We start from the raw sequence: 24,459 nt of genomic DNA, 5'->3' as shown, positions 1-24,459 counted from the left end.
TATCAGGACATCTTCATTGGATAAATATCTTTTTAAATTATTTGTATTCAAATAAGCAGATAACACATCTGTCCTCTAAATTTGTAATCGACCATAGGTTAAAGAAAATGTCATATTAATGATAGATAATAACAAAATCAGTGGAGGAAAATAAGTGATATTGGCCTGGGTTATGGTTTAATACTCCAGTTTACTGGTTTGCATTTAAGTGAAAAGTATAGATGTAGCTATAGGAGATCTCGGTCATAGCAAAAGTCAACACCTGTACCTAATAAACAACTGCTATGTTAAAAGGTCTTTATTTCAAGTGTATAACTCATAGTTGGTTTATCCCAGAAACTCTGATAGAAAACTAAGCATATATCTCTACTACCCATATTATTCTGAAGCACTGTCAGCTGAATAAGTTAAAATGTAATGGAGCTTGTAAGCTAAATTTCTACCTAACCCTCACTCCAAAGGTAATAGCTTAAATAAAAATAAAAATAATTCTCTTTACTTTTACTTTTTGTGAAAATGGACAATTCACAATACCAAATGGGTAAATGGGAGAGATAACTATTTTCCTGACTGAACTCACTGGCTGTGGGAAGTTTGCGGTTATTGCAAGAAAGCAATCACAGACCTGTACCTCTGAAACAAATAATACATTATATATTTTTTAAAAAGAGGAAGAAGAAGATAGCAGGAGGAGAAGAATGAAGGGGGGGAAATCGGAGGGGGAGACGAAACACGAGAGATGATGGATTCTGAAAAACAAACTGAGGGTTCTAGAGGGGAGGGGAGTAGAGGGATGAGTTGGCCTGGTGATGGGTATTAAAGAGGGCACGTTCTGCATGGAGCACTGGGTGTTATATGCAAACAATGAATCATGGAACACTACATCAAAAACTAATGATGTACTGTATGGTGATTAACGTAACATAATAAAAAAATAAATAAATGAAAAATTAAATTAAGCAGAAGATACAAAAAAAAAAAAAGAAAGAAAGAAAGCAGTCAACTTTAGAAGAGCAAAAGCTGCCCCTCCCATTAGTAATAGTTTTTCTCAACACATACGGTTTTGAGGTGTTCCAGGGTTAATCAGTGAGTGAGAATTATTAGTACAGCCCTGTGAATTAAACACCTTATTATGATATGCATAGCCCTTACCTGATTCTGTAATTATCTAAATAAATGTGTCCAAACTATGATAGAAGGAAAACATTTAATAATCACAACTTACAGACTTTCTTCTATGTGGCAAAATCTGTTCAGTATTTGTATATAGATCTTGAAGATTTTGCTCTTGACTGCAGAACTTTTTTTCCAAAAAATACATTCTGTCATACATTATATTAGTTGTGCCCTATCTTGAAAAGTTTAAATGCCTATAAAATGTAACATAAAAAGTTATCTCATGAATTTGATTAAAAACCATTTTCTCTTGAAAGCGCTTTAAAAAACAATAAGGATGAAAGGACAGAGGATTTGAGTTTGCCAGGTAAACATAAATCTTTGAAACAAAACTGTCTCTGTAAGCTCTTTTTTTTAATACCAAAACTATAAAAACAGAATATGAAGGAAAAATGATTTGAGAAAACTGCCCCTCAGAGAAAGCCAAATCCTTTCCCATATGGTCTATTTATAGTACTCCTGCCTGTCCATATATACAATGATTCTGCAAACCAATATTGCATACCTGTTTATAAACATAGGGCACAGAACTTAAATTATGAGGAAGTCTCAGTAAGTCCATGGTTTTCCCAAATTTAATATTTTGTAACTTCAAATTTATGATGATGCTTTTTTTTTTTTTTTTTTTTTGCTTTTAACTGCCTTAGGTATCATTCTACTGTTAATACCAGGATAGTATACATAATATAGTTACCATTTATTGAGCATTTACTGCATGGTTGGTACTGTTTTAAATGTACTGTCTCATTTAATCCTCACAACTATGAGGTTGATATTAGTATTAGAATTTCAGATGAGAAAACTGAAGCTTAGAAAGTTCAAGTAACTAACCCATCTTTACATGGTTAGGATTCAAATCTGGGCTATTTAATTCTTAAGTTCTTCTATTCAACCTCTGCAGTATTTTACTTAATATTATCATTTTGAAAAGTGGACTAAACTTATCACTCTACTTGAAATATTATAAGTGCATTTATATAATTAGGTGACAGTATTAGAAATTATGTGTATTATTAGAAATTATAATACGACAATAGAAAAGTAGCATATATTATTAATATATTTGATCTTGTTTCTAAGTCTGGCACATTCACAAATACACCTGGTTATTAAATAACTATTATGGATATCAAATAAAATAATTGTAAATGTCATAAAATAGTTAACAAACTAATCCATATTGTCAAGACCCTTCTTATAAGTTTTATTTTCATATATAAAATATTGATATTTGGACCATGTGAAAATAATAGGAGCTTAGGCATCACAGATCCATCACCTGCACAGGTGTGTGCCATTTGGTAAACTACTTAATCTCTTTAATCTTTTGTTTCCTTGCCTTGAAATGAGAACAGTAATGTCCATGTTGCAAAGATTAGGTGAGATATTGTATGAGAAATGCTTAGCATACTTCCTGACATATAGGCCTTTAATAAAGGTTAGATATTAGGATTCCTTGGCTTTTTTTTTATTATGTTATGTTAATCACCATACATTACATCATTAGTTTTTGATGTAGTGTTCCATGATTCATTGTTGCATATAACACCCAGTGCTCCATGCAGAACGTGCTCTCTTTAATACTCCTCACCAGGCTAACCCATCCCCCCACCCCCCTCCCCTCCAGAACCCTCAGTTTCTCAGAGTCCATAGTCTCTCATCGTTCGTCTCCCCCTCTAACTCCCCCCCTTCATTTTTCCCTGGCTTTTTACCAATGAAGAGTTGTGCTTTTTAAAAAATGTATAACAATTAAGAAAAGCATACTAAACTGTGAAAAGAAAAAAAGTAAAATTTGACATCTTGAATTGGAGACACTATGGTATATCCAAGTGAGGATACTCAGCAGGAAGTAACAACAGGAGGGCCTGGAACTGCTGGAAAAACATAAGAGCTCAGAGTAATCTACACAGTGGTAAGATGGGGGAAGTGACCAAGAAACTAAGACAAAAGGGAGGACCACGGCTAGATAGAAGCTTAAGAAAAACTTATTTTCCTTGCGTATGTTGTCTTCACTCATTGTCTCTTTAAAGATAGGTAACCAAAATCTAAGTCTAAAGCGTTCTCAATAATATTCAAGGGTATTATTAGAATATTGCCTCTGCTGAGAAGTGGGTTTGTGATTTTAGCCAATCATGTAATGAGTCTCAGTTTCCTCATCTACAAAATGGAGTTCATACCACCTACCATGCAAGTTTTAGGGAACACTGAAGTTAATGTATTGAAAGTACCAGCAGTCACAGTGTTCATGCAGAGGAGGCATGATAATTGATACAGACTGCCAACAGTGAAGAGAGGTGGTAAATCAGGACAATGTAAGGTAAAGGTAGTATATTACAGGAATGCAGTTTTCCTATCAGGAAAGCATAAAAGAATGTTAAAAGAATGGCACAAAAGAATAAAGTGAAAATTGTATTTAGTGTGTTTCTTACAGTGCAGATCCAAAAGAAGTAGTAAAAGAGATTGAAATGTCAAAGGCCTTGAAGTAAAATATTTCCCAAGCTAATAAAGATCTACTTTATTTGTAACTAAGTGAAACATGCACACATAACTTCATCTTTTTACCACCTTTTGATTTTCAATCCTTTTAGGAAAGTGCTTATCTTTTGGTGCTATTTTTTAACACTGCATCCTCCACTCACAACTGGAGGTACAGATTTCTAACTCCCTGCTCTGCCTATGCCCCCACCTGCTTATGCATTTCTCCCTCTGGTCTAGTTAGACACAGTCTTATAAATACCTGCTGGCATAAAACCAGGAGCACAATGAAATATATATAAGTTTGTATACTTTTATTCCACATTGTGCAATTTTTAAAATTGAGGATTATTTGTGATAGTACACTGGTTAGAGGTATGAATGTCTAATACAGAGACTGTTGAGAAAAAACAAAAGCAAAATATCTTATATATAAGAAAATCAATCTTTAAAAGATCCTTCACAAATCCACCCAACTATGAAGGGTAGGTAGGATGGTAAAAAACCATTTCAATGGGACTCCTAGCCATAGAGACATGAAGTTTGGGTTTCATTGGTTCTATTTTTCGGAGACCTGGAAAGGATATTTGGGCACAGTGTACTTGTAAAAGACCCCACCCTATGGGTAGAAAGGACCCTCAGAAGTCACTGAACCCAAACCCCACCCCCTAACATCATGACCAGTTGTTCCTCAGCTGCCTCATTCATTCCTTATCATAGAAGGTTAAATCATAGCTCACCGCCCCTCACATGAAGGAACTCACTACCTCCCAGGACAGACCATTCCAACACTGGGAAGCTCTAACTGTGAGAAACTCCTTGATGGTGTTCAATTGAAATCTGATGCCTTACAATTTCAAACAGCTGTTAATGTTTCTGTTCTCCAAGGCTACACAGAACAGTGCTAATCCCTGTTCTATGTAACAGCCCTCTAACTTTTGAAGATGGTTATCATGCCCCCCCTTCTCAAGCCTCCTCTTTTCCATACTTGGCATCTCCTTCTTTCTTTAATCATTCTTCAAGGGAAATGGTACTCCATTATTCTGTTGAAATACAGTTTTCTTTGCAAAAAGTAAATAAATAAATCACATGTCCAAATCTAAGTTACCAAGAGTATCATAATTAAGTTGATATTCACAATTTCTTTCATGATATTACATTTTAATTGTGTAAATGTAAAATTTTAAATTGGATGTGTTCTTCTCCTTATCCACCAGAAATGAAGAGAGTATGTGTGGTGCCACCAAGGAACAGTCCCATGTCTTAACTGACTTAATACACACATGGGACAAATGACACCTTGCCAGATAACTATTCATTCTGATTAATAATGTAAGCATGCAATATGGTTATTATTGCATAAATTATAGCAATCACAAATTCGAACTGCTGTGATTTTTTTTTAAAAGATTTTATTTATTTATTTGAGAGAGAAAGAATGAGAGATAAAGAGCATGAGAGGGAGGATGAGAGGGAGAAGCAGACTCCCTGCTGAGCAAGGAGCCCGATGCGGGACTCAACCCTGGGACTCCAGGATCATGACCTGAGCTGAAGGCAGTCGCTTAACCAACTGAGCCACCCAGGCGCCCTGAATTGCTGTGATTCTTCAGCAGCCCAATTCATGCACATCCATTCTCAGGAAAATTCATAGTACCCATTTATTTGAGTCCTTTGGCCTGCCTCCCTCATGTGATTTTCTCCTAGGTGAATTCAATATGTAGACAAATGACATCCTATCTATCATTTTTAAGCCCTTTCTTTTTAAACTTCGAGTGAAATAAGAAAGTACCTAGGCTATTATACACTTAAGTTGGAAACATGCCTTCTTCAAACTGGCTAATACTTAATTGTGGCAAAGTTAGTATCGTACTATTCATATACTATTATTTTAAAAACTTATGGCAAAACTTTTATAATGTGTAAGGGTAACATTGAAACTGTTTAGTGACTATAATGGCAAAAAGGGACATCAGAATGGATCACAGCATATGCCAGAACTGAAATATGCAGGTCCATGATTGTGCCAGGTATTAATTCTTTAGTTGATCTGGAAAGTCTAAGAAAGGGGTGCCAGAAGGGGTGGGGGGGCAGATCTGGGAAAGCCAATCAAGGAAGAATGTATTTCAATATTTTAACAATCAGTAAAATTGTAAGGAACATAGCACTTGAATAACAGTCCTAGTAATGATAAATACTTTTCTGCTCATACTCTTTTTTTTTTTTTTTCTGCTCATACTCTTAAAGGACACAAGGATTTACAGGATTTTGAAAATGCCAAACAAAAGTCTTCACATTCTTAGTTGAAATTAAGAATAAACATTAAAGTTATTTTTCATATATGTGAACAGGAAGCACTGAAAAGCATTTGATCTTGACTTGGTATGAAATCAAAGATGTCTTTGGTTTAAAACCTTCATGTGCTATATCAGCACATATACAATTACTACAGACTTTAATCAAGAGAGAAGCTGTCTGAAAAAAATTAACCTTGAAATAACCACTGGAAATATGATGAGATGAACAATTCATGAATATGAGAATTATTCTCTATAGTGAGCTTGATTATGGAGAATGTAGTCTTAAGCCATGACAAAGCTCTAGCTGATATATAAATAACATTATAACCTTCAGATATCTTTTAATTTGCTGTGCTAGAAAAGACTTTTAGAAATGTTAAGGTAGTCCCAAATTATGGATATTATTGTACAAACTCCTGGCTTTTCCCTGAATCATGTTTCTATCAAGTGTAACACATTCTGTGACATTTTTTCATACAAATTAGCCTCATTCAGAAATTTCACTAAAATTTATTTTCTTTTGCATGATAGTACTTTTTTACAAAGACCAAAGTTTGGGTTTCTTGCTTGTTTTGTTTTATAACTACTTCCTGATCATTACAGTGGATACTATCCTGTTGGCTTATATAGCAGAGGAATGACTAGTTGCAGAATATGAGTCTCACCACATGCCAGATTCAAATCACAAAATTACCATAAAATAATGGGACTTCTGATTCACATGTAGTCAAAATCCTTGAATACCCAAAACTGACTATATATGCCCTTGAAACAAAGATATTTTGGATGTCTTGACATATTTTATTCTTTGCAGACCTAGAACAATTGAAATGTTTTTGTTTTTCCTTTTTTTTTTTTCATTTATAAATCTAACTTCACAGTGCTCCTTCTGCCAGTGAGAAATATGGTACTTACAGAAATTTATTTTTATAGAGCCTATAAATATTGAGTGAAAGCTGTTAAAACTGTGGGAGAGAAACTTCGTCTGCACCTTTCAAAGAGTGACTGAATCAGTTTGTAGGAGTGAAATAGCATGTATCAGATCTAAATTTGCTAAACAAAATTAGCTGCGTGCCATTGTTTGTCTTATCTCTTTCTCTGGCTCATGGTGTGCTAATTCTGGCCACAAGCAATATAGTAAGCACAGAAATAACTAATGCCCCTTTCACCAACAGTTGCATAAAATGTTTTGTCTAGTTTAATTTATCTTAGAGCTTTTTATACTTTCAAATTTCATCCTGTACTTAAAAAAAAAAAAAAAAAAAGAAATAAAAAAGGCCACTAAAAAATGATACTGGAATACCAATCACTTCAGCTTCTATTAATTCTAAGTACACTTTTAGAGGTTTCGATGTATCACCAGGGATAATGGGCTGCTAAATTTGATGTTTAAGCAACTGGGAAATATTGTTAACTGTTCAATTGGTATTTTTACATAGTAAAAGTATAACTTGAAATACCAATCCTGTTGTTACTTAAATGTGTTAATATATTAGTTAAATATTACCATATATCTGAACTGAATACTGATTTTAATTTAGATGCACTGTTTCATTCACAGCTAGTAATAATGTCTACTGTGATTAAAATGTTCACATTTAACTTAGCCAGAGGGTAAAAGTCAAAGACAGATTGTTATCTATGCTAAATAACAAATGATTAAAAATTCAATGAGCTATATATTTCAAGGGGTAGGGCCTTAATAATACAGCTTTTACATATCAAAACTGCAAGATTCCTTTAAATTACACATTATAAACTATAGACTGTCCAAGGGACAGTATTACATGACCCATACTTAAAAATATGATATCAAGAAAATAGATCTATACCTGGATTTGGCATGGTCATATTTAAAGAAAAATATTCTGATAATTGTCTCTATTAGTACATATTTTCACCAAAAGACATTACGACGTGCTTTACAGTGTGGTTTTAGGCAACAGGATTTTTTTTTTCTTGAAGCCATGTGTTCTTCTTCATTAATAGTGGATACCCGGCGCCTGGGTGGCTCAGTCGGTTGGGCGACTGCCTTCGGCTCGGGTCATGGTCCTGGAGTCCCGGGATCGAGTCCCGCATCGGGCTCCCTGCTCAGCAAGGAACCTGCTTCTCCCTCTGACCCTCCCCCCTCTCATGTGCTCTCTCTCTCTCATTCTCTCTGTCTCAAATAAATAAATAAAATCTTTAAAAAAAAAAAAAAAGAATTAGATATCGAGGGGTGCCTGGGTGGCTCATTTGTTAAGCGTCTGCCTTCGGCTCAGGTCCTGATCCTGGAGTCCCTGGATCGAGTCCCGCATAGGGCTCCCTGCTCGGCGAGGAGCCTGCTTCTCCCTCTGACCTTCCCCCCTCTCATGTGCTCTCTCTCTCTCTCATTCTCTCTGCCTCAAATAAATAAATAAAATCTTAAAAAAAAAATAGTGGATACCAACTACATGAAGTAGAAAAATAAATTAAAATTACACTCAAAGTCCTTAGTAAAAGAGGAATGATGTTGTTTCTTAAAATATATATATATATATACATATATATATATATTTTTTAACATAGGGAGAGTTACCATAAAGTTTTTCGGTTTTTTTTTTTTTTTTTTTTAAGGCTTCAGCTTCAGAGCCCTTCTCTTGCATTGGTGCATTCCAAGGCTTTGTTCTTAATTTGTATTTCTATTTCTGAATTGTTTTAAAAGAAGTTCCCAAAACTGTATAAGTACAGGACCCAAAACCTTGGCTATACCTCTGCTTTGAAGTTTTTTTCAAGAAGACAAAGCTTACATGATTGTTTCCTTTAATATACAAAACACAAACAAAGAACTACGGAGAATCCAATGAAGGAGGAGAAATACAATATAACCTAAAGGATTTATTGGACAAGTTTCTTCACATGACTTCAGGGAAAGCAAAAAGAGCTGTTGACCTTAAGGCAGAAGGATTTGGTGTGCTAAGCGCCCCTTTCTCACACAGTGGGGTAAGTACAGTGGAGGAGCCATGCCTTTGAGAGGCATCCCTAGCTTCTGTCACTCACACAGAAGGCAGAACCAGCTGGTTCTCAGGACAGGGCAGACATGTAACTGTACCAGACTAATGCTCCAGTCAGGCTTCACCCTTACATACTACCCCTTTATATCTCTATTTCCTCATCTACAAAGTAGGAACAATAATCCCTGACTCAAACTCTCTTCTCATGAATTCTTAGAGGAAAAACAATCAAGAAAGTTACAGAAGAATTCAGACAGAAGTGCTAATGTATCCATGCCCAACCTCTCTCATTAATATATTACTCTGCAGACTGTTAGATAATCTTGAAAGTTACATTAAGTCTTTCAAGCCATTATAAGCTAAGGTAAAATTAGGGTGCTGCAGTTACCTAGAAAGGCTGACTTTCTTACAACCTGGTAATTGAAGAAGAAATGTCTGGAAGAGCATCTTTCACTCATAGAACCTGACTATAAATACTATAATCATTTCACCAATTTTCAGAACGCAGAGTGGATCATCTAAAAGAGCAGCTGAGAGAATCCCAGTCACCTCTCGGTTTAGTTATGCTGATGTGCTTTCTTCATAGGACACTTTTTAAATGGTAGGCATATGTCTATTTGTCTATTTTAAGATACTAAGAAATCTCAGTTATAACGAAGTTGTATTATCACATATATCTAAGAATAGAAAATATCACATTTGCTCTGGAACCCCTTTTTCATGAAATACTTATTAGCATCTCTCTGAAGGCAAATGTGCCTCTCAAAGGTTTGGAAAACCACTTAATAACATATTTTTAATATCGTGTTTTATTGGCCTCATCTATCCTTCCTTAAAAAAAGGAGAAAGTTGGCACCTTGAGCTTCTTATAGGTCCTCCTGTTCCTAACATGTCCTGAAATACATTGATGAATCAGTACATGCTTATTGCTTAAAAACTTATTAAAATTTTTAAATGGGAAATAAATAGCAAAGTAATGACACATAAAAATAGTGGGCCACTAAAACAGTTACATTTAAGAATGGTATTCACATATATTTAACTCACCAAAAATAAAACCAACAGAAATACTTTGTACCATATTATGAACAGACTCTAAAAATGGGAATGGGGACAAGTGATATATTCTTGGAAACAATCCATTGAAAGAAATATCCTAGGAAGTTCAAGAAAGCAATTAAAGAAATTCCCAGGGTAAACATGCCTAATATCTATTATTAAGAATTCTATAATTATGTTTTGAGAACAGCTTGCTTTGTGCACTATATGGTTTAATTACAAATAATAACCATCCATGAATGAGCTTAAAATTGTTTCAGCAAATGTATGTTATTTTTTTCACTTAAAAAAATATTTTTAAAAAGCTTACTATATATGTGGCACTGCATTAGTCTCGGCAGGGGATAAAAACTCCTGCTCTTAAAAAGTTAAAACTACACTACCGTTTAAGATTGAAGGCCAGATAAGTGACATAGATAAAGATTATAGGCTAATCAGTGAACAAAAAATGTAATGAAGAGGTATGGTTTAATGTAGAATTGAAAAGATTCAAAGGTTTAAACAGGCAGAGGCACCAAGTGAGCCACTAATTCCAGGGAAGGGGGTAAGCAAACGCAGAGACAAGCAAGGGATAGTAATGCAATACTGACTAGGTCAGCATGGTTCTTAGAATACGTCTTAAGAAAACTCTTAAGAATGGATTTTTAAAAATCTGAACACTATTTTAGTAGGCTTTGAACTTTACAATGGAAATCCATTGAAGGCTTCCAAATAGAAAGTAGGATAATAAAAGTACTATATTAGAAATGGGCATCTGGCAATGATAAGAAGGAAGTCTTGGAGGTAAGAGGACATCAACAAGGGGACCAGTACAGAGGATCTTGCAATAGCTCTGCTCTGAGGTATTTAAACACTAGATGGGGTTAATAAAAATCGTAGGGAGTAAACTTTGATAAGCTATGTAACTGAATTCCCTTTTAAAAACACAAAACGTGTTTAACTGCTTTAGTTCTAGACAAAATGATAGGACAAAAGGAACTCCTGAAAATAAAAAGTGTTTGACTAAAAGAAATACTGTTCTGTTTTATTTTTATTTGGTTTTCATAGGTCCCTATAGAAAGAAACTCATATTCTCATATTCTCTAAGCCTATAGGGAAGAATAGAAAATAATGACAAAGACAGATTTTAGTAAAAGGAGAGTTCGCCTAAAGCAAAATAATCACTACCATCCATGACCTCAATTAGGCATTCCCCTGCTAGTGAAGGCAACCCATCCTGAAATAGAGAATTGTACTACTTATTACTCAAGCTATAACCACACTAGATATAGTCACGGGAACTGGAGAATCTATTGCTACTTCTTTCAGTCCTTACCAGCTTAGCCACAAGATATCCTTAGCAGATCATAGATGACCAGCAGATGCATCTATTTAAAATAGATTTACAATCCCCACTTGTATCCTTAAGGCTTAAAACCTGAATGTCCACCTATACTGGATGTATATGGGACAAGACATTAGTAAAGGTCAGAAGAGTAGTAAAAATGTAGGTGAAACTGATTATTTACAAGTCTGATCATTCCGGGAAATAAATGAGTGCTTATTTCACCATTCATTGTGTTTTCTTTAAATAGCTTTAGCTACATTTAAAATGAAATACATATAAACATTCATACAGCCTTGATACCTATTATTCTAAGTTCCTAGATTCAGAAACTAAGTCTTGCATATTCTTACTGGTGTTTAGCATGCTTCACTAACCCCTGCAATATTGGAAATAACATGATTAACAGTAATGACCCTGAGCTATTTCTCACGGGAGAGGTTTAATGATGTTGCACAGGAAGTTTCATGGTGTGTCTATGTTAATATTTTACAGGGGGTCCATTTTCATCTCAAATTCCTAACAGGAAGTGACTCGTCCTGCCAAAACGAGTTTCTAATCTCCCTTCTGTCACTATGGACCATGAGTATGCTGATCAAATCCCAGAAAGCTCTGGTGCCTAGTGGAAGACAAGAGACAATCAGAAAGAGTTAAGGTGAAATTAAGAACACTGCAAAGTAAGAAGGCCCACAGGCAGCATCTCACAGAAGGCAAGCAGAAGGAGGCAAACGTGCCACAGAAATACCTTTATAAAGTCTTAGTACTTAAAGCTTAGCGTATATACTTATTCAAAGAATATACATGTGATCTTAGTAGAGATCTGAAGAAAGAAGGGCCAACAAAGACAGTGGAAAAGATAAAGAACCTTGGGTCCAAGGAGGGGCCTGGAAGAATCTGAAGTATCCCCATGGATTTGTGGTTAAGGGTCCCCACCAACTCATTGGTGATGAAGAACCCATTGTCTATTCCTTATAAGCCATTTTATTTAAGCTTGTATATTACTTAATACAGAATAGAGATATAACCATTCTCTACTTATTAGTCATCTTCATAAAGTCCCAGGTAAAAGAAAACCTTGAAGGTACACACAGATAGTAGTGCAGATGCTCTTATCTGACTTTCAGGGTCAACACTCTATTTTTTTTTTTTTTAATCTTAATGTGTCGCAAGCTATAAATGCAATCAATGATTACTTCCTAAATATAAATTAAGGATGATGATGATCCCATGGTCTTCCCCTTGAAAAGAACTTCACAGTTTGATGGTTAGGCCTATAGTTCTGATCCATTTGTTTTCATTTCAACTTTGCAATTCTCTTTTAAAGCGACACAACCTTGTATTTGTTTATTCTTTTTTTTTTTTCTCAAGTGTCCGCAACTTGAATTTTCAAGTACTTCTGTGTGTGTTAAGGAAAATGATATGGTGTCAGAAGCTGCCAGCTAACTTATATCATCTCACTTCTGCAGGCTTCCAGTTTCCTCACTTAAAAAATGATGGGACCGAACTAGATAGTTTCTAACTAGTGCTAGATTTCTGTGAAGCAAGCACAGGAGAGTAGAGGCAAGAGTGGAAGGAGAGTGGGGAAGTGACAACGTCAGGGAGCACAAAGCTGTCGTCTAGCCTCAGCTTTAAAAGAAGCAGCTCTCCTTTTCCCCTTTCGCCTGTTTTAGAGACCAGGGTTACACACATGAATTCACTTGAAAAGAGATCCACTAACAAAATTAATTAAAAACCAAAGGATTTCTCTTTCTAAATGCTCTAAACATTGTTTTTTCTGTCCAACTGAATCATTTTAAAAATTCAAGATGCTAATCATTTAGGGATCACCTTAGCCACCCTAAGAGAGACTCAGAAAACCAAGACACAGAGCAAGAAGTCTAACCCATGATCACAGAGAAAATGACTGTATGACCAGAATCCAATTCTTCTAACTTTTATTCTGGTGCTTTATTCTGTAGCATCACACAACAGCAGGGCTGCTGACCCGCAACTCACAGTGAAGATGTGCAACCATTCCCATTACATTCTATGTGGCTGCTGCCCTCTGGATTTGTACAAAGCAACGGGCGTGCAGAGTAACACGTAAAATGAAAACCACTGTAAAACAATTACTATATGTTCAAAAAATAAACAAACAAACAAACAAAAAAACACTTTACAATTCGGCCCCATATATTTCACCTCTGTGTCACAGAAGTGAGACCATTCTCGTCCCTCTTGAAAAATTAATACAAGTAGAAACCACTCATTTAAGTGTCAAATATGAAAACAAGAAAGTGACTTTAAAGCTTTGATTAAAGATTTGGAAAATAGGTCAATTTATGTAATAAATATGTCAGAATTATCAACAACTCAGAAAGAGAGAAAAAGCCATACACAGTGAAATCCAAAAAGACCATAGAGCAATTCTGAAAAGTAATATTTTGGGGGAAATGGCCTTCAAGTACAAATGCTTTGGTTTAATAACCAAAAGGTGTTCTTTCAACAAAGATAGTCTGCTGAAAGTTTACACTATGTTACATTGTGTTTATTTATGTATTATGTGTATACATTTTAAAATATATCAATTAACTTGTTACTGGAATGTATCTCAATATTAAGGAAGAGCTTTAGAGCCATTTTTCAGAAAACTGCTATACAATGGACAAATAGAGTATATTACATGCATTTTCCCCTCAGGCACAGAAGCCAAGCCACAAAGACATGGAATGAGTTGCTCAAGGTATTAACAAGAAACTGGAGGAATCTGTCCCTACCATGTAGAAATCCTGATTTAAAACACCTAGCTATGTCCTATGTCAAACTTAACCACAAAACAGGCAGTTAATGTCTCCTTCAAAGTAGGTAGCACAGCTACAGGCTCAGGAAACACTGATGTAGAACCTTTTCACTAAAAAATGATAGTAAAGAAAATTAAGGAATTGTCAGTATAAATGTAAACTCCAGTCAACAACTATGTTAGGAAGCATGAAAAGTACGGTTTTACTCCAACTGCCCAATATTTAAAATAATCCAGAAAATGAGTATTAGATATAAGGAGCAATTTTGTTCCATATGGTCAAATGTAACATAGAAAAACATTCCTAAAATGATATAACCTGAAGAAAAGTTTATAATATAATTAGATTCTGCCCTGAATACATACTCAGATCATTGTAAAAGAAAACAGTGGAAGATGCTTGACAAATAATTTTTGTAGAACAGCTGTAGGCTTGAACATGTATAAGCTAATTTTAATGTAAACATTAACATCTTTATAAAACAGTATCTCTCAAAAGGGTGAAATCAAACAGCAAGTGCTAATAAGGTTGCAGGTAACAGAACATCTTTTTTGATCATTGCTTCATTTATGTTTTAGGCACTTACAAATTACACATAGATAACCAACAGCAGCAGAACACTGTATAATAAAGCAAAAACTTGTTGCTATTTTTAATATGTTAAATTTTCTTAATAACTGGCTTGAAATAATATAAACATGACACCACTTTAAAGCATTGTAATGTTTAAGGCACTCTAATTCAATTTATTGTTTAAAATGTGCACCTGGCATAGTCATTAATCTAAGGTAGCTCTAATCCAAAGGCTTCAGAGAATATTTAGAGCATAATTCCTTGCATCCCTAGTATTTTTTAAATGGGGGTAGTCTACCTTCCATCCTTGGTCAAGAGGGGAAAAGAGAGAAAGACATATAGAAAAAGGGACTTCTCTGTAGAAAGATCTGGCCTTGGAGTCAAGGTTTCTGAGATGTGCTAGTGATCTTGGATCGATGCCTTTTTATTTTCTTTCAGGAATAAATCTGTGCAATGGAATGGCTTCAATTGTCCGGCCAACCAGCCATATCAGATTTATCAGAAAGAAAGAATGAAAACTGGCTCAGAGGACTCCTGCAGTGGCTGAGTGGCAGGCTGCTGGGAAAAGCACACACAAAAAAGAATACACTTAGTGGTGGAGGGAAAAATATATATATTCACATGCATAAACTCAATAAATAATAAGATGTAAAGAAAGAATCTATAGTAATGGAAAGGGTGAATGCATAAGACAGATGATAAATAGTACTTCTATTTAAGAACTAAAGGCATGAAAGCTCATGAATACTAAATATTTGAATCCACTTTAAGGAGGAAATATGATTTTTCCCTCAAATGAAAGCAAACTCTAAAAATCAGCCAATGCAAACTTACCGTGTTCAGGTTAGTGTAAAAAATACATAAATCTTCCATGAAGTGCATGCCCTGGTAAATATTCTAATGTAATTTCTTATTAAGACACATTTCCAGTGACTAAATGAAAAAATATTTAAAGCAGTAAGTATTGATTTTCAAAAAAATTTGACTTTATATGCATGAATGATTAAAATAAAAGCAGTTTAGTTTAAAAGGAAAAAATCGAAAAAAATTAAAAAATAAAAGGAAAAAATCGGAAGATGAGGAATCATGACACAACCAGTCAATTTTATCACAACAGTCCATATCATAGTATTTTCAAGTTATTTGCAGTTATAATAGGTATAAATTGGTTTAGAAGCATTCTGAAGAAAAAAAAATACCTTCTTCTAAAAAGATCTTTTTTACATATATAAGAATTTCAAAATTAGAAGAAAAAAAAAAAACAGTATCCTGTGGGTGTGCTTACAGTAAACACATGTAGGAAAGATTTTTTTAATATATTTTACATCTTTTTCATCATTTATCTAAGTTTCATTAACTTTTTTCTTCTCAAATGTAGAAAAAAAACCCAACCTTAAGTTTGAAGATATATCTTACATATGTAGGGGAAAAAAAGTGTTATTTTATAGTATGAAAAGCAGAACTAAGTTACTTGCAAATAAGAAATGGAAACTGAACTTGTTCATCCCATATTTATTGAGGTATGTAAAAGCATTGCTTCAATATTATATATTGTATTTCAATACAAAGGTGATATTATTTTTCAATCATGCCAGGAAAAGAAAAATTTTGAAATTATCCCTTTTGGTGGTAAAGGCTTTATAATAGTCATATAAAGGGCCTTTGGCTATATATACTATTTCTAGATAAAACGAATTACTGGAAATGAGACAAAGTCCTCAAGATTTATTTAAAAATTGTCTTCTCTAAAGCTGATTTTTTCCCCAAGCAAAAGAAGAAAAAAAATAAAAACAGATCCTTTTCCATTACAATTATTTTAATAAATATCTTAGATCTATATAACAGAATCTCCCCCCCACCCATATCTTTATTCTGTTCACATAGAGCAGTAAATAAGGTGCATTCCTTCTGCTTCTTAAGAAATTAGCATTTCAAAAATATGCCACTTTCCCCTGAACTCCAAGCGTGTCTAATAATGCGAGAAGCAGATTGTCTTCCCTCGTTTCCTTAATTTGTTTCATCTAAAAGCAATTCACTCAACATCTTGTCGCCCTCTGGCAGCTTAGTTTACTTATCCGCACTTAATTTCTCATTTGGACCAAAACAAACTCCTCCAAACTGCTACTGACTGCTAACCGCGAGAGGAGAGACACGCAATATGTATTTACTTGGGAACATACAACCCCACATACACAGCCACAAACACACAGAGCCTCACTCATACTCTAGACAGTAACTTGGTTTTATAAAAGCACTATATTAAAACCAGCTGAACTTTCCTTGCCAGGTGCGGCAGGGCGGGGGTGGGATAGGGTGAAAAAAAGAAGTCCCTAGGGGCATTTACAGTTTTTCAGTGGATCACCTTAGCATGCGTGTTGCAATTATACCAGGGATGCACCCGAGAGCTTTTCTTTGTGCGGCCCTTTCATCTAGATCACTTTGTGTTTTGAACAAGTGAGGCTCGCCTTTGTGCCCCTAGAATTTCAAGTACAGAGTCACACACGGAACAACAATGGCACGCTAATCCTCGCGCTCTAAATGGGCTCACTTGTGGGTCTGACCATTCGCGGGGGGAAGCGAGAAGGGACCAGCGAGGGCGCGAGGCGGTGTCGCCTGAGACGAGGAAGAGGACAGCTGCAGAACTAATTTGGATTACATTCTTTGCAGAAATTCTGAAAAGGGCTTTTCGGCATAGCTCAACCCTGAGCCACACAGTTAATACCAAATTGCTGCGGACTCGGAGCCGGGTCCCCCAGCGGCTGAGGCTAAACCAGACAGCCCCCAGTAGGTTGCCTCGTAGAAATTCCTCTCGGCTAAGTCTGCATGTCGGTCGCAAATGCTTTTGAATGGGTCAATGTGCATAATCAACCCATTGAGGGAAAATATGAAGGGACTCGGAGTGGGGGGGAAGATAAAAAGGGATGTATCTAAGAGGCCGCTTGGAATCTCAAGTCGTGTTGGTGTAATTCCGGAGGTGGCTGGAGCGCGCGGGACCTGGTGTGCATGAAGAATTTCGGAGTATTTGGGAGGGTGCAAACGGCTAGTACAAGCGGCGCACACTGGTGGCATTCGAAGGTCATTTTGAAAGGCTCGATGATTGTAACTGGTTATTTACTAGGCTAGGAGGGGTAGGCGGCAGCGGCGGGGGCGGAGCGGGAAAACTACAGCGCGCTGTTTTCCTGGTGAGGTCAGAAGGACACCCTCCGGGGGCCTGAAGCTCTCCTATCGCCACTCCCGGGGGCTTTATCTCCTCTAGCTGCCTCCCACGCTCCCGCGACCAGCCCCGGGTGGTTCCGGAAATCTCCCCCGCTCTCCAAAAGGCCCCCTTTGGCTGCATAAGTCACCGGTCCTCCGTCCTTTCCTGTCCCACTTTCATCCCCAGGAAACGCGAGTGTCAGAAACTTTGAGCAACCTCGCACTGCGGGTGCTGTCATTAGCCCTGCCCGCCGCGGTGCGCCAGCTCCACCCGGCTGCCTCTCGGGGGTCAATACGCCTTCTGCCTGTCCAGGTACCTGGGGCTCAAGCTTTCCTGCAAACAGTGGCAGCGCAGTCGCGCCCGCCTCTCGGGTTAAATCAATTCGCGCCACGGGTCGGCTCGGCAGCCGCGCCGGGCAGTAAACAGAGAAGTTGGAGGGACTCCGGCCAATAGCAAGTTGAACTACAGGAAGAACCCTTCCTGAAGCCAAACAGCAACCGACGGGAAGGCCGGGCTCCCGGCTCAAGTATGTCAACCCCCCCCTTTTTTTTAAAGAGAGCACGCAGGCTAGCTAGCTCCCTCTTGTCAATGGGGCGAAGGCTCCCGGACGCCGGCGTAGGAGGCCCGGAGTTCTGTGCCCCCGGGCCGAAGCGCGCCCTCCTGCCGCGCTCCAGCTGCCCAGGCTGGGCTCAAGTCTAGTCTGACCCCTCAAGTTCCAGCGACAGGGGACGCAGCGGCCTCCGGCAGCACACACAGGTGCAAAGCCCCGCTCTCAGAGCTCCACTGCCCACAGCCATCCCGCTCTCAAGAGGCCCAGCTGACACCGCCCAGGACTCCAGCCCTTCCGAAGCCCCGGCGGTGCGCGCTTCTTGCAAGCTTTTACTCGGGGGGGGGGGGGGGGGGGGACGGCCAGAGGACCGTCTCCTCTAACTCGGGAATTGTGTCTCCCATGTCCCGCACAACAAGCAGGACCACAAGGGATCCCACTCAGGATCACAGAAAACGTGCGAGAAAGAAAAAAGGGGGTTGAGGAGAGAGAGAACAGGGACAGGGTCGCAGAGTGATATTTCACGATAAATAAAACACAGGTACACAAAAAGGTTAAGTTTGCGGAGAGAAAGAGGGACGAACGGAAGCGCAAGGAAGAGGCCCCAGGGGAGTGGTCCGTCCACGCCTGGGAGCCAGAGGGTCTCTGGGCAAAGCGGGCGAGGAGCCACCCGACGCGGCCAAGCCAGCGGCAGCAGGTTCAACAACTGGAGCGCGAGAAAGAACCGCGCGCGACCCACCTGACTGAGAAGCGTTGGGCTGGACGGTCCCCGCTGCCAGGAGAAGGCTCACCCAGACCCACAGTCCTGTCGCCAGCTTCATTTTTTGAAAGTCTCAGATCCCGTGCTGACAATTACATGTCCAAATGGCATATCCCCTTTCGGGCACGCGGAGGAGATTCCTCAGCCAGGCGCGCTGGGGGGCGCGAGGGGAACTGGCGCGCGACGTGCGCGGCGCACCCGCTCCAGGCACCGGCGACCGAGTCAGCGCCCGCGGGTCCAGGGCCGGGGACCGGCGGAGGGGGTGAGTGTGCGCGCGTGTGTGCGCGTGTGGGAGTGTGCTCGAGTGTGTGCGCCCGTTCTCCGGGCCGGACTGTGCAGCTATTTCCCTGTGTGAGCCTTTGCTTTCTCGCTCCCTCCTCACTTTCTCTCACTGGTTGGTCAACAATAAAAAGGAAGGGGGAAAAAGGTTTCCAAAAAAAGTTGATTGCAAAGAGGCGGTAGGTTTCCGGCCTCTCCCCCTAGCCGGGCTATGTTCGGCTCCCTTTTCAGTTTCCTTGCACCTCCAGTCCAAATTGGGAGGGAATAGGAGGACGGGGGGAGTGGGGGGAAGCTTCTCGCTTCTCCCCCGATCCTGTCCTTTTTCCTGTCAGCTTCCCTCACACTTGTCCGGCGGCTGCGGTAATTAAAGCTCCGAGCGTCATTTCCAACGCTCCGCGGTCTCCAGCTGCAGCCCCACAGAGAAATTAATAAGACTCCGGGAGGGGAAAAAAAAAAAAGGTGGAGGGGGGCGGATAAAACCACCCTCCACGCCCCCAGGCTGGCTCTGCTCAGCCGCGAAAACCCCGCCCCCGCTCTGACCCAACTAGCCACGCCTTTCCCCCGCCCCCGCCCCAAAGGGAAATCTTATTGGCTCAGACACTCCCCAAAATCCTCAGTCTCAGGAGTTGGGAAAACACCTGTCTGGGAGCGGGCGCGTGCTGGTGGGGGCGGGGGGAAGCGGGATTTAAAGGGCTCACCCAAGACCACAGACTGAAACAGAGGCCCGAGACAGCTGGCCTGTGGAGTGCGGAGAGCACAGGAAGGTGGCTTACGGATTTTTTTTTTTTTTTAACAAGAAAGTCACCATTTTCTTTATTGCCCCACCGTGTTCATCCACAGACTGGACCTAGAAAGAAAAGAAAAGAAAACGTTGCTTCGGGCATAAAGCCTTCACCCTTCTCTAAACTCTCCTGCTCCACACTCAAAGTAATTTAAAAGGTGGTTTAGCAACCGGTAGCCTCTGCTGGTTAGGTGATCCTGGGAATATAATCAATCACCCGTTTTACCAGCTATGCCATCTCTCCCACCATTCCCACCCTCCGAAAGTGACCACATTTGTATAGCTACATCCTTTGATTTTCAGTTTATAAGTCTTTTCACCTTTTCCTTGGACTCTAGGACAGCTTGGTTTGGGGTTCATTGACATTAAGCAGATTCTTGTCCAAAGCTTGAATGTGGTTCTGAAGGGCTAGAAACTGTCCCACTCCTCAGCTGTTCAATGTCTTCAACTTAAGGCCATGCCAGGACATAACCAACGCAAATGATTAGGCTTATGCTACAGTGGACCCAACTTTAGGCTCCTTCTGTGTTGTCAACTCTGCAAGTCCACACGCCCCAGTCCCCAGTTTATTGCTAACTATAGGAGTTTCTGTGCCTTTCTTGATAAAAAAATATCCCAGGATTGGGTCATATCAGTGTACATATCCCTTGCCTTTCACAGCTCTGAAACTGTACCCTGGGCAGAGGCCAGAACCTCCTGGGGGTAGTAGGTTATTGGTTTGCTATTTGCACAGGCATTCTATTATGAATTATTTTACTTTTTATGTCTTGCTAGAAGCAGAAAATATATAAATAAAAAGTATCAAGGGAGCTTAAAAATCAAGCCACCTCACTCATCATTTGAGACCTTCCCATTCCTCCCCCACATCTTTTATCTATAGCCTTGTCCCTTAAGAATTTTCATGGAGCTGAGAACAGAGAGAAATAGCAGCCTCATCCCAGAAACCTGAAGCCTTCTCTTTCTTAGGCCCACAGCAAGTAACAGGCACAGAGAGGAGGCCAAACAAGCTGAGCATGCTGTTTTACCCAGAAGCAGCCTAGAGCCTAGAGAAACTAAGCCCAGAACAGATGATGGTGACTGGACCGGAGTGGTACTGATTGCCTCAGAACTATGCACACTGCTCTTTGGGATTATCTTTGCTTTCTATTTTTATCACCCTCCCCCTCTATTTTCTTTCCTTTCATTCAATCTCTTCTCAGTCTCCTTTCCTTGAATCTCCTGCTCTTAATGATGATGCTCAGACACCTCTCTTCCATGAAAACTGCTGCTTTTTAAAACTTTCCTTCTGTCCCCAGAGTAAAAACTTACGTGAAAAAAAAAAATTAAAAAAAAAAAAAACACTTTCCTGCTTTGGGGAAAGCTTAAGTTTCTATATTAAAAAGGGTCTTGTTTCTGATAACAGTTATAAGAAGTTGAAGAAATTTTGTATTTTAGCTTAAGTTGAGGAAAAAATTAAATGCCCTGGATAATTTGGGTTGTTTTTGATTTTCTACTTGTGTCCATTGTGATAGTTTTTACCTTTTCATCAATTTCTTTTGGATGCTTGACAGTCTGTACAAGGCATCTACCAATTAAATTACCTTGTATACCCATGATTTGCCATGATACCCATTTCAATTTGTTCTGTTTGACCCCATCTTTTGGAGGTTCTGATTGAAGCAATGATTGCTACCTAACCAAAGCTGGATATCTGACCAGCAGCCTATAAAATGAATTGGCATGAAAGTTCTACCCAACAGAGGCATCCCATATTGTTTTTGATGGTGACTGGTCTACTCAATCAGAGTCTAGTTTATATAATTTGATTATGAGACCCTAGAGACTTAGGAAGGAAGTATCCTGTGTGGAACAACTAGAAAAGTGAGAATATAAAATCCATGAGCTAGAGTCAATAGCTAATTTTTTCTGTGTCTGGTCTCATTGGTTTCCCATCTCAACTGAGTCATCATAAGAAAGGAATACCAGAGTAGGGGACATTTGCTACCGGATGTAGACAGGACATGCTAAATCCTCTATGATTGCTAGAGGATTTCTGAAGAGAATCTCTATATTTCTTCACTTTTCCATGTATCTTTATAATAATTCTTTATCAGCTGTATTAACAAAAATATGTTGCTATTATTTTCAACCTGGAAAAAAACAAATCTGAGTAACCCAACATATTACTTAGAAAACCGCAGGTTTGCATCCTGATTTATCTGCTCAGTGTCCCTTTTCTAGGAACTCTCCTTCCCTCAGTTCTACATTTTTAACTTGGATCTACCTCCATGGTACAACACCCCCAACTCCTTTGTTCCAAGTTGGACCACTCAAAATACTAAGTTAGACCAATCAAAATGCCTTGATCATTGTTAACTGGTTGACAGATGGTCACTCCCACAGAGTCTCTTCCCTGAGATTTTTTGTGCATGGGAAAGAAAGAGTTCCTATTAGTCATTCACTGATAGCTTCTGAGATTTAAAAAAAAAAAGTCCAGAACTGACCTAGGTTTCCTTCTATGTAGGGATGACCAGGCTGCAGTGAGAGAGAATGAAGGTGCCATTTGCAAGGAGCACAAGGGGGCGCCTCGGTGGCTCACTTGGTTAAGCATCTGCCTTCCTCTCAGGCTCAGGTCATGACCTTGGAATCCAGTGCTGGGATCTGGGATCCGGGATCCAGCCTGTGTCAGGCTCCATGCTCAGCCAGGAGTCTGCTTCTCTCTCTCCCACTATCCCTCTCCACCATATGTGCTCTTTTACGTGCTCTATCTCAAATAAATAAAATAAAAAAAATAAAAAAAAGGAATACAAGCTCTTTCTGAAGGTCTGAAGAATGTTCAAGCTTTTCCTGTGGCTTTGTTATTTGAATCCCCCTTTTCCTAAGTTAGTTCAATTTCTTACTTGTTACCTGAAACCAGAACACAATGAAATAGTAAAAAGAATCCAACTTCAGTGAGATCATATAGGACATCATGCCTCCTGAGGAAGATATGTTGCTATGGCCCAAATTCTTCAATTTCCCTTCACAGTTTCTCATGCTTTCCCTTGGCTGAAGCCATAACCCCAACATAGAGATTCCTTTGGTCTTTGCTACATCCTCATATCACATTTCCTAGTTCATGTTTTCCGTTAGTAATAGAATTCAAGGAGTGTCTTGACGTCATGAGTGGCAGAATGCTACTGGTGGGATAATGCTACTGTGGGGGAACACATTGATCTCAGAGTTCAATGTTGCATTAGATATATAACTTTGTCCTGGAGTCTTATAGTTCACTCCACTCTTCAGCTTGTTTCTCAGACTTCCCTAACAGTATGATTAGAGCTTTCTACTTTAGACATTTTGCTATTGGCCATAAATATAAATTTGGGACAAATATCAACCAAGAAAAGAAAACAAGATCTGGCCATAAATCAATTTTCTTCTCCTGAATATTCAAAAATAATATAGGATTCTAATTCTCCACCCGCTACCCATTATCATCTTCCTCATCATCTAAGTTATTTTGTGATCACAAGCAACTCACTTCGTATACCTGAGCCCTTTGCCTCATCTTTAAAGGAAAGGATTGTTATGTCCCAAATCTAAGGCTTCATAAATCTATGATGTAGTGATCACCTACTAAGTACAAGTCATAATTTTCACAGACTTCAATTGTTTCTTATATTCCTTCCTCCTTTTTCCCACTTACCCACACACAAATCTTGATCTGGAGCACGAACACAGCCTCAGCCTTAGGAAATATTCAAATAAGCTCACTACTATGTAACTGTGAAGTGCTCAAGACTTTAGGACTTTCCTATTTCATCGGCCAAAAAGAAATTTTGGTAAATACCAAGGCAGATCCAGTTTTATGATGATGAAGCAGATGACAGATGGAGTACTGGAAGTTTTTGTTTATTAACTAGCAATTAAAATAACATCTTTTGTTCTTAACCCTCATAGTTCTGAAATTCTATGATATTTTTGGTAATGTTCAATGTGTCAAAGCTAAAAAAAATCTTTAAACATTTTTTAAATGCATGACTATACATTAACAAAAGAAATGTTTTTGTGATCTTAGTTAATTTAATATCCAAAGAGGACCTGCCTGAGAATATTTTCATTTTGGTTAGTAAGTGTTATTTTCTGTCTATGTGTGTGATTAAGCCTTAATTTTTTAAGTGCTAAGGAGGAGGGACTGAACATAAATAAATCTGTGTTGCTTTTATGTTCATCAGTGTCTGTCCAAGTTCTTACAGACCTTTTTGGTTTGTGGTTGAAA

The 24,459-nt window shown here is 38.6% G+C and overlaps 1 protein-coding gene across 1 annotated transcript in view; it reads right to left on the bottom strand.

Annotated features, from left to right (window-relative positions):
* The window catches only part of ERBB4 (erb-b2 receptor tyrosine kinase 4), a 1,078,432-nt gene extending 1,058,581 nt beyond the window's left edge, over positions 1 to 19,851 (bottom strand). Inside the window, exon 1 of the mRNA XM_035007223.1 lies at positions 19,139 to 19,851. Within this exon, the coding sequence (XP_034863114.1) occupies positions 19,139 to 19,220 (82 nt within the window). The 5' untranslated portion in view covers positions 19,221 to 19,851. The remainder of the gene's footprint in view (positions 1 to 19,138) is intronic.
* Between the last annotated feature and the right edge of the window lie 4,608 nt (positions 19,852 to 24,459).

The sequence above is a fragment of the Mirounga leonina genome, unplaced genomic scaffold, assembly GCF_011800145.1.
Source record: "Mirounga leonina isolate KUSES-001 unplaced genomic scaffold, KU_Mleo_1.0 Mir_151, whole genome shotgun sequence".
NCBI lineage: Eukaryota > Metazoa > Chordata > Mammalia > Carnivora > Phocidae > Mirounga > Mirounga leonina.
Note: the sequence above shows the minus strand (reverse complement) of the source record. Positions and strands in the feature narration are given on the sequence as shown.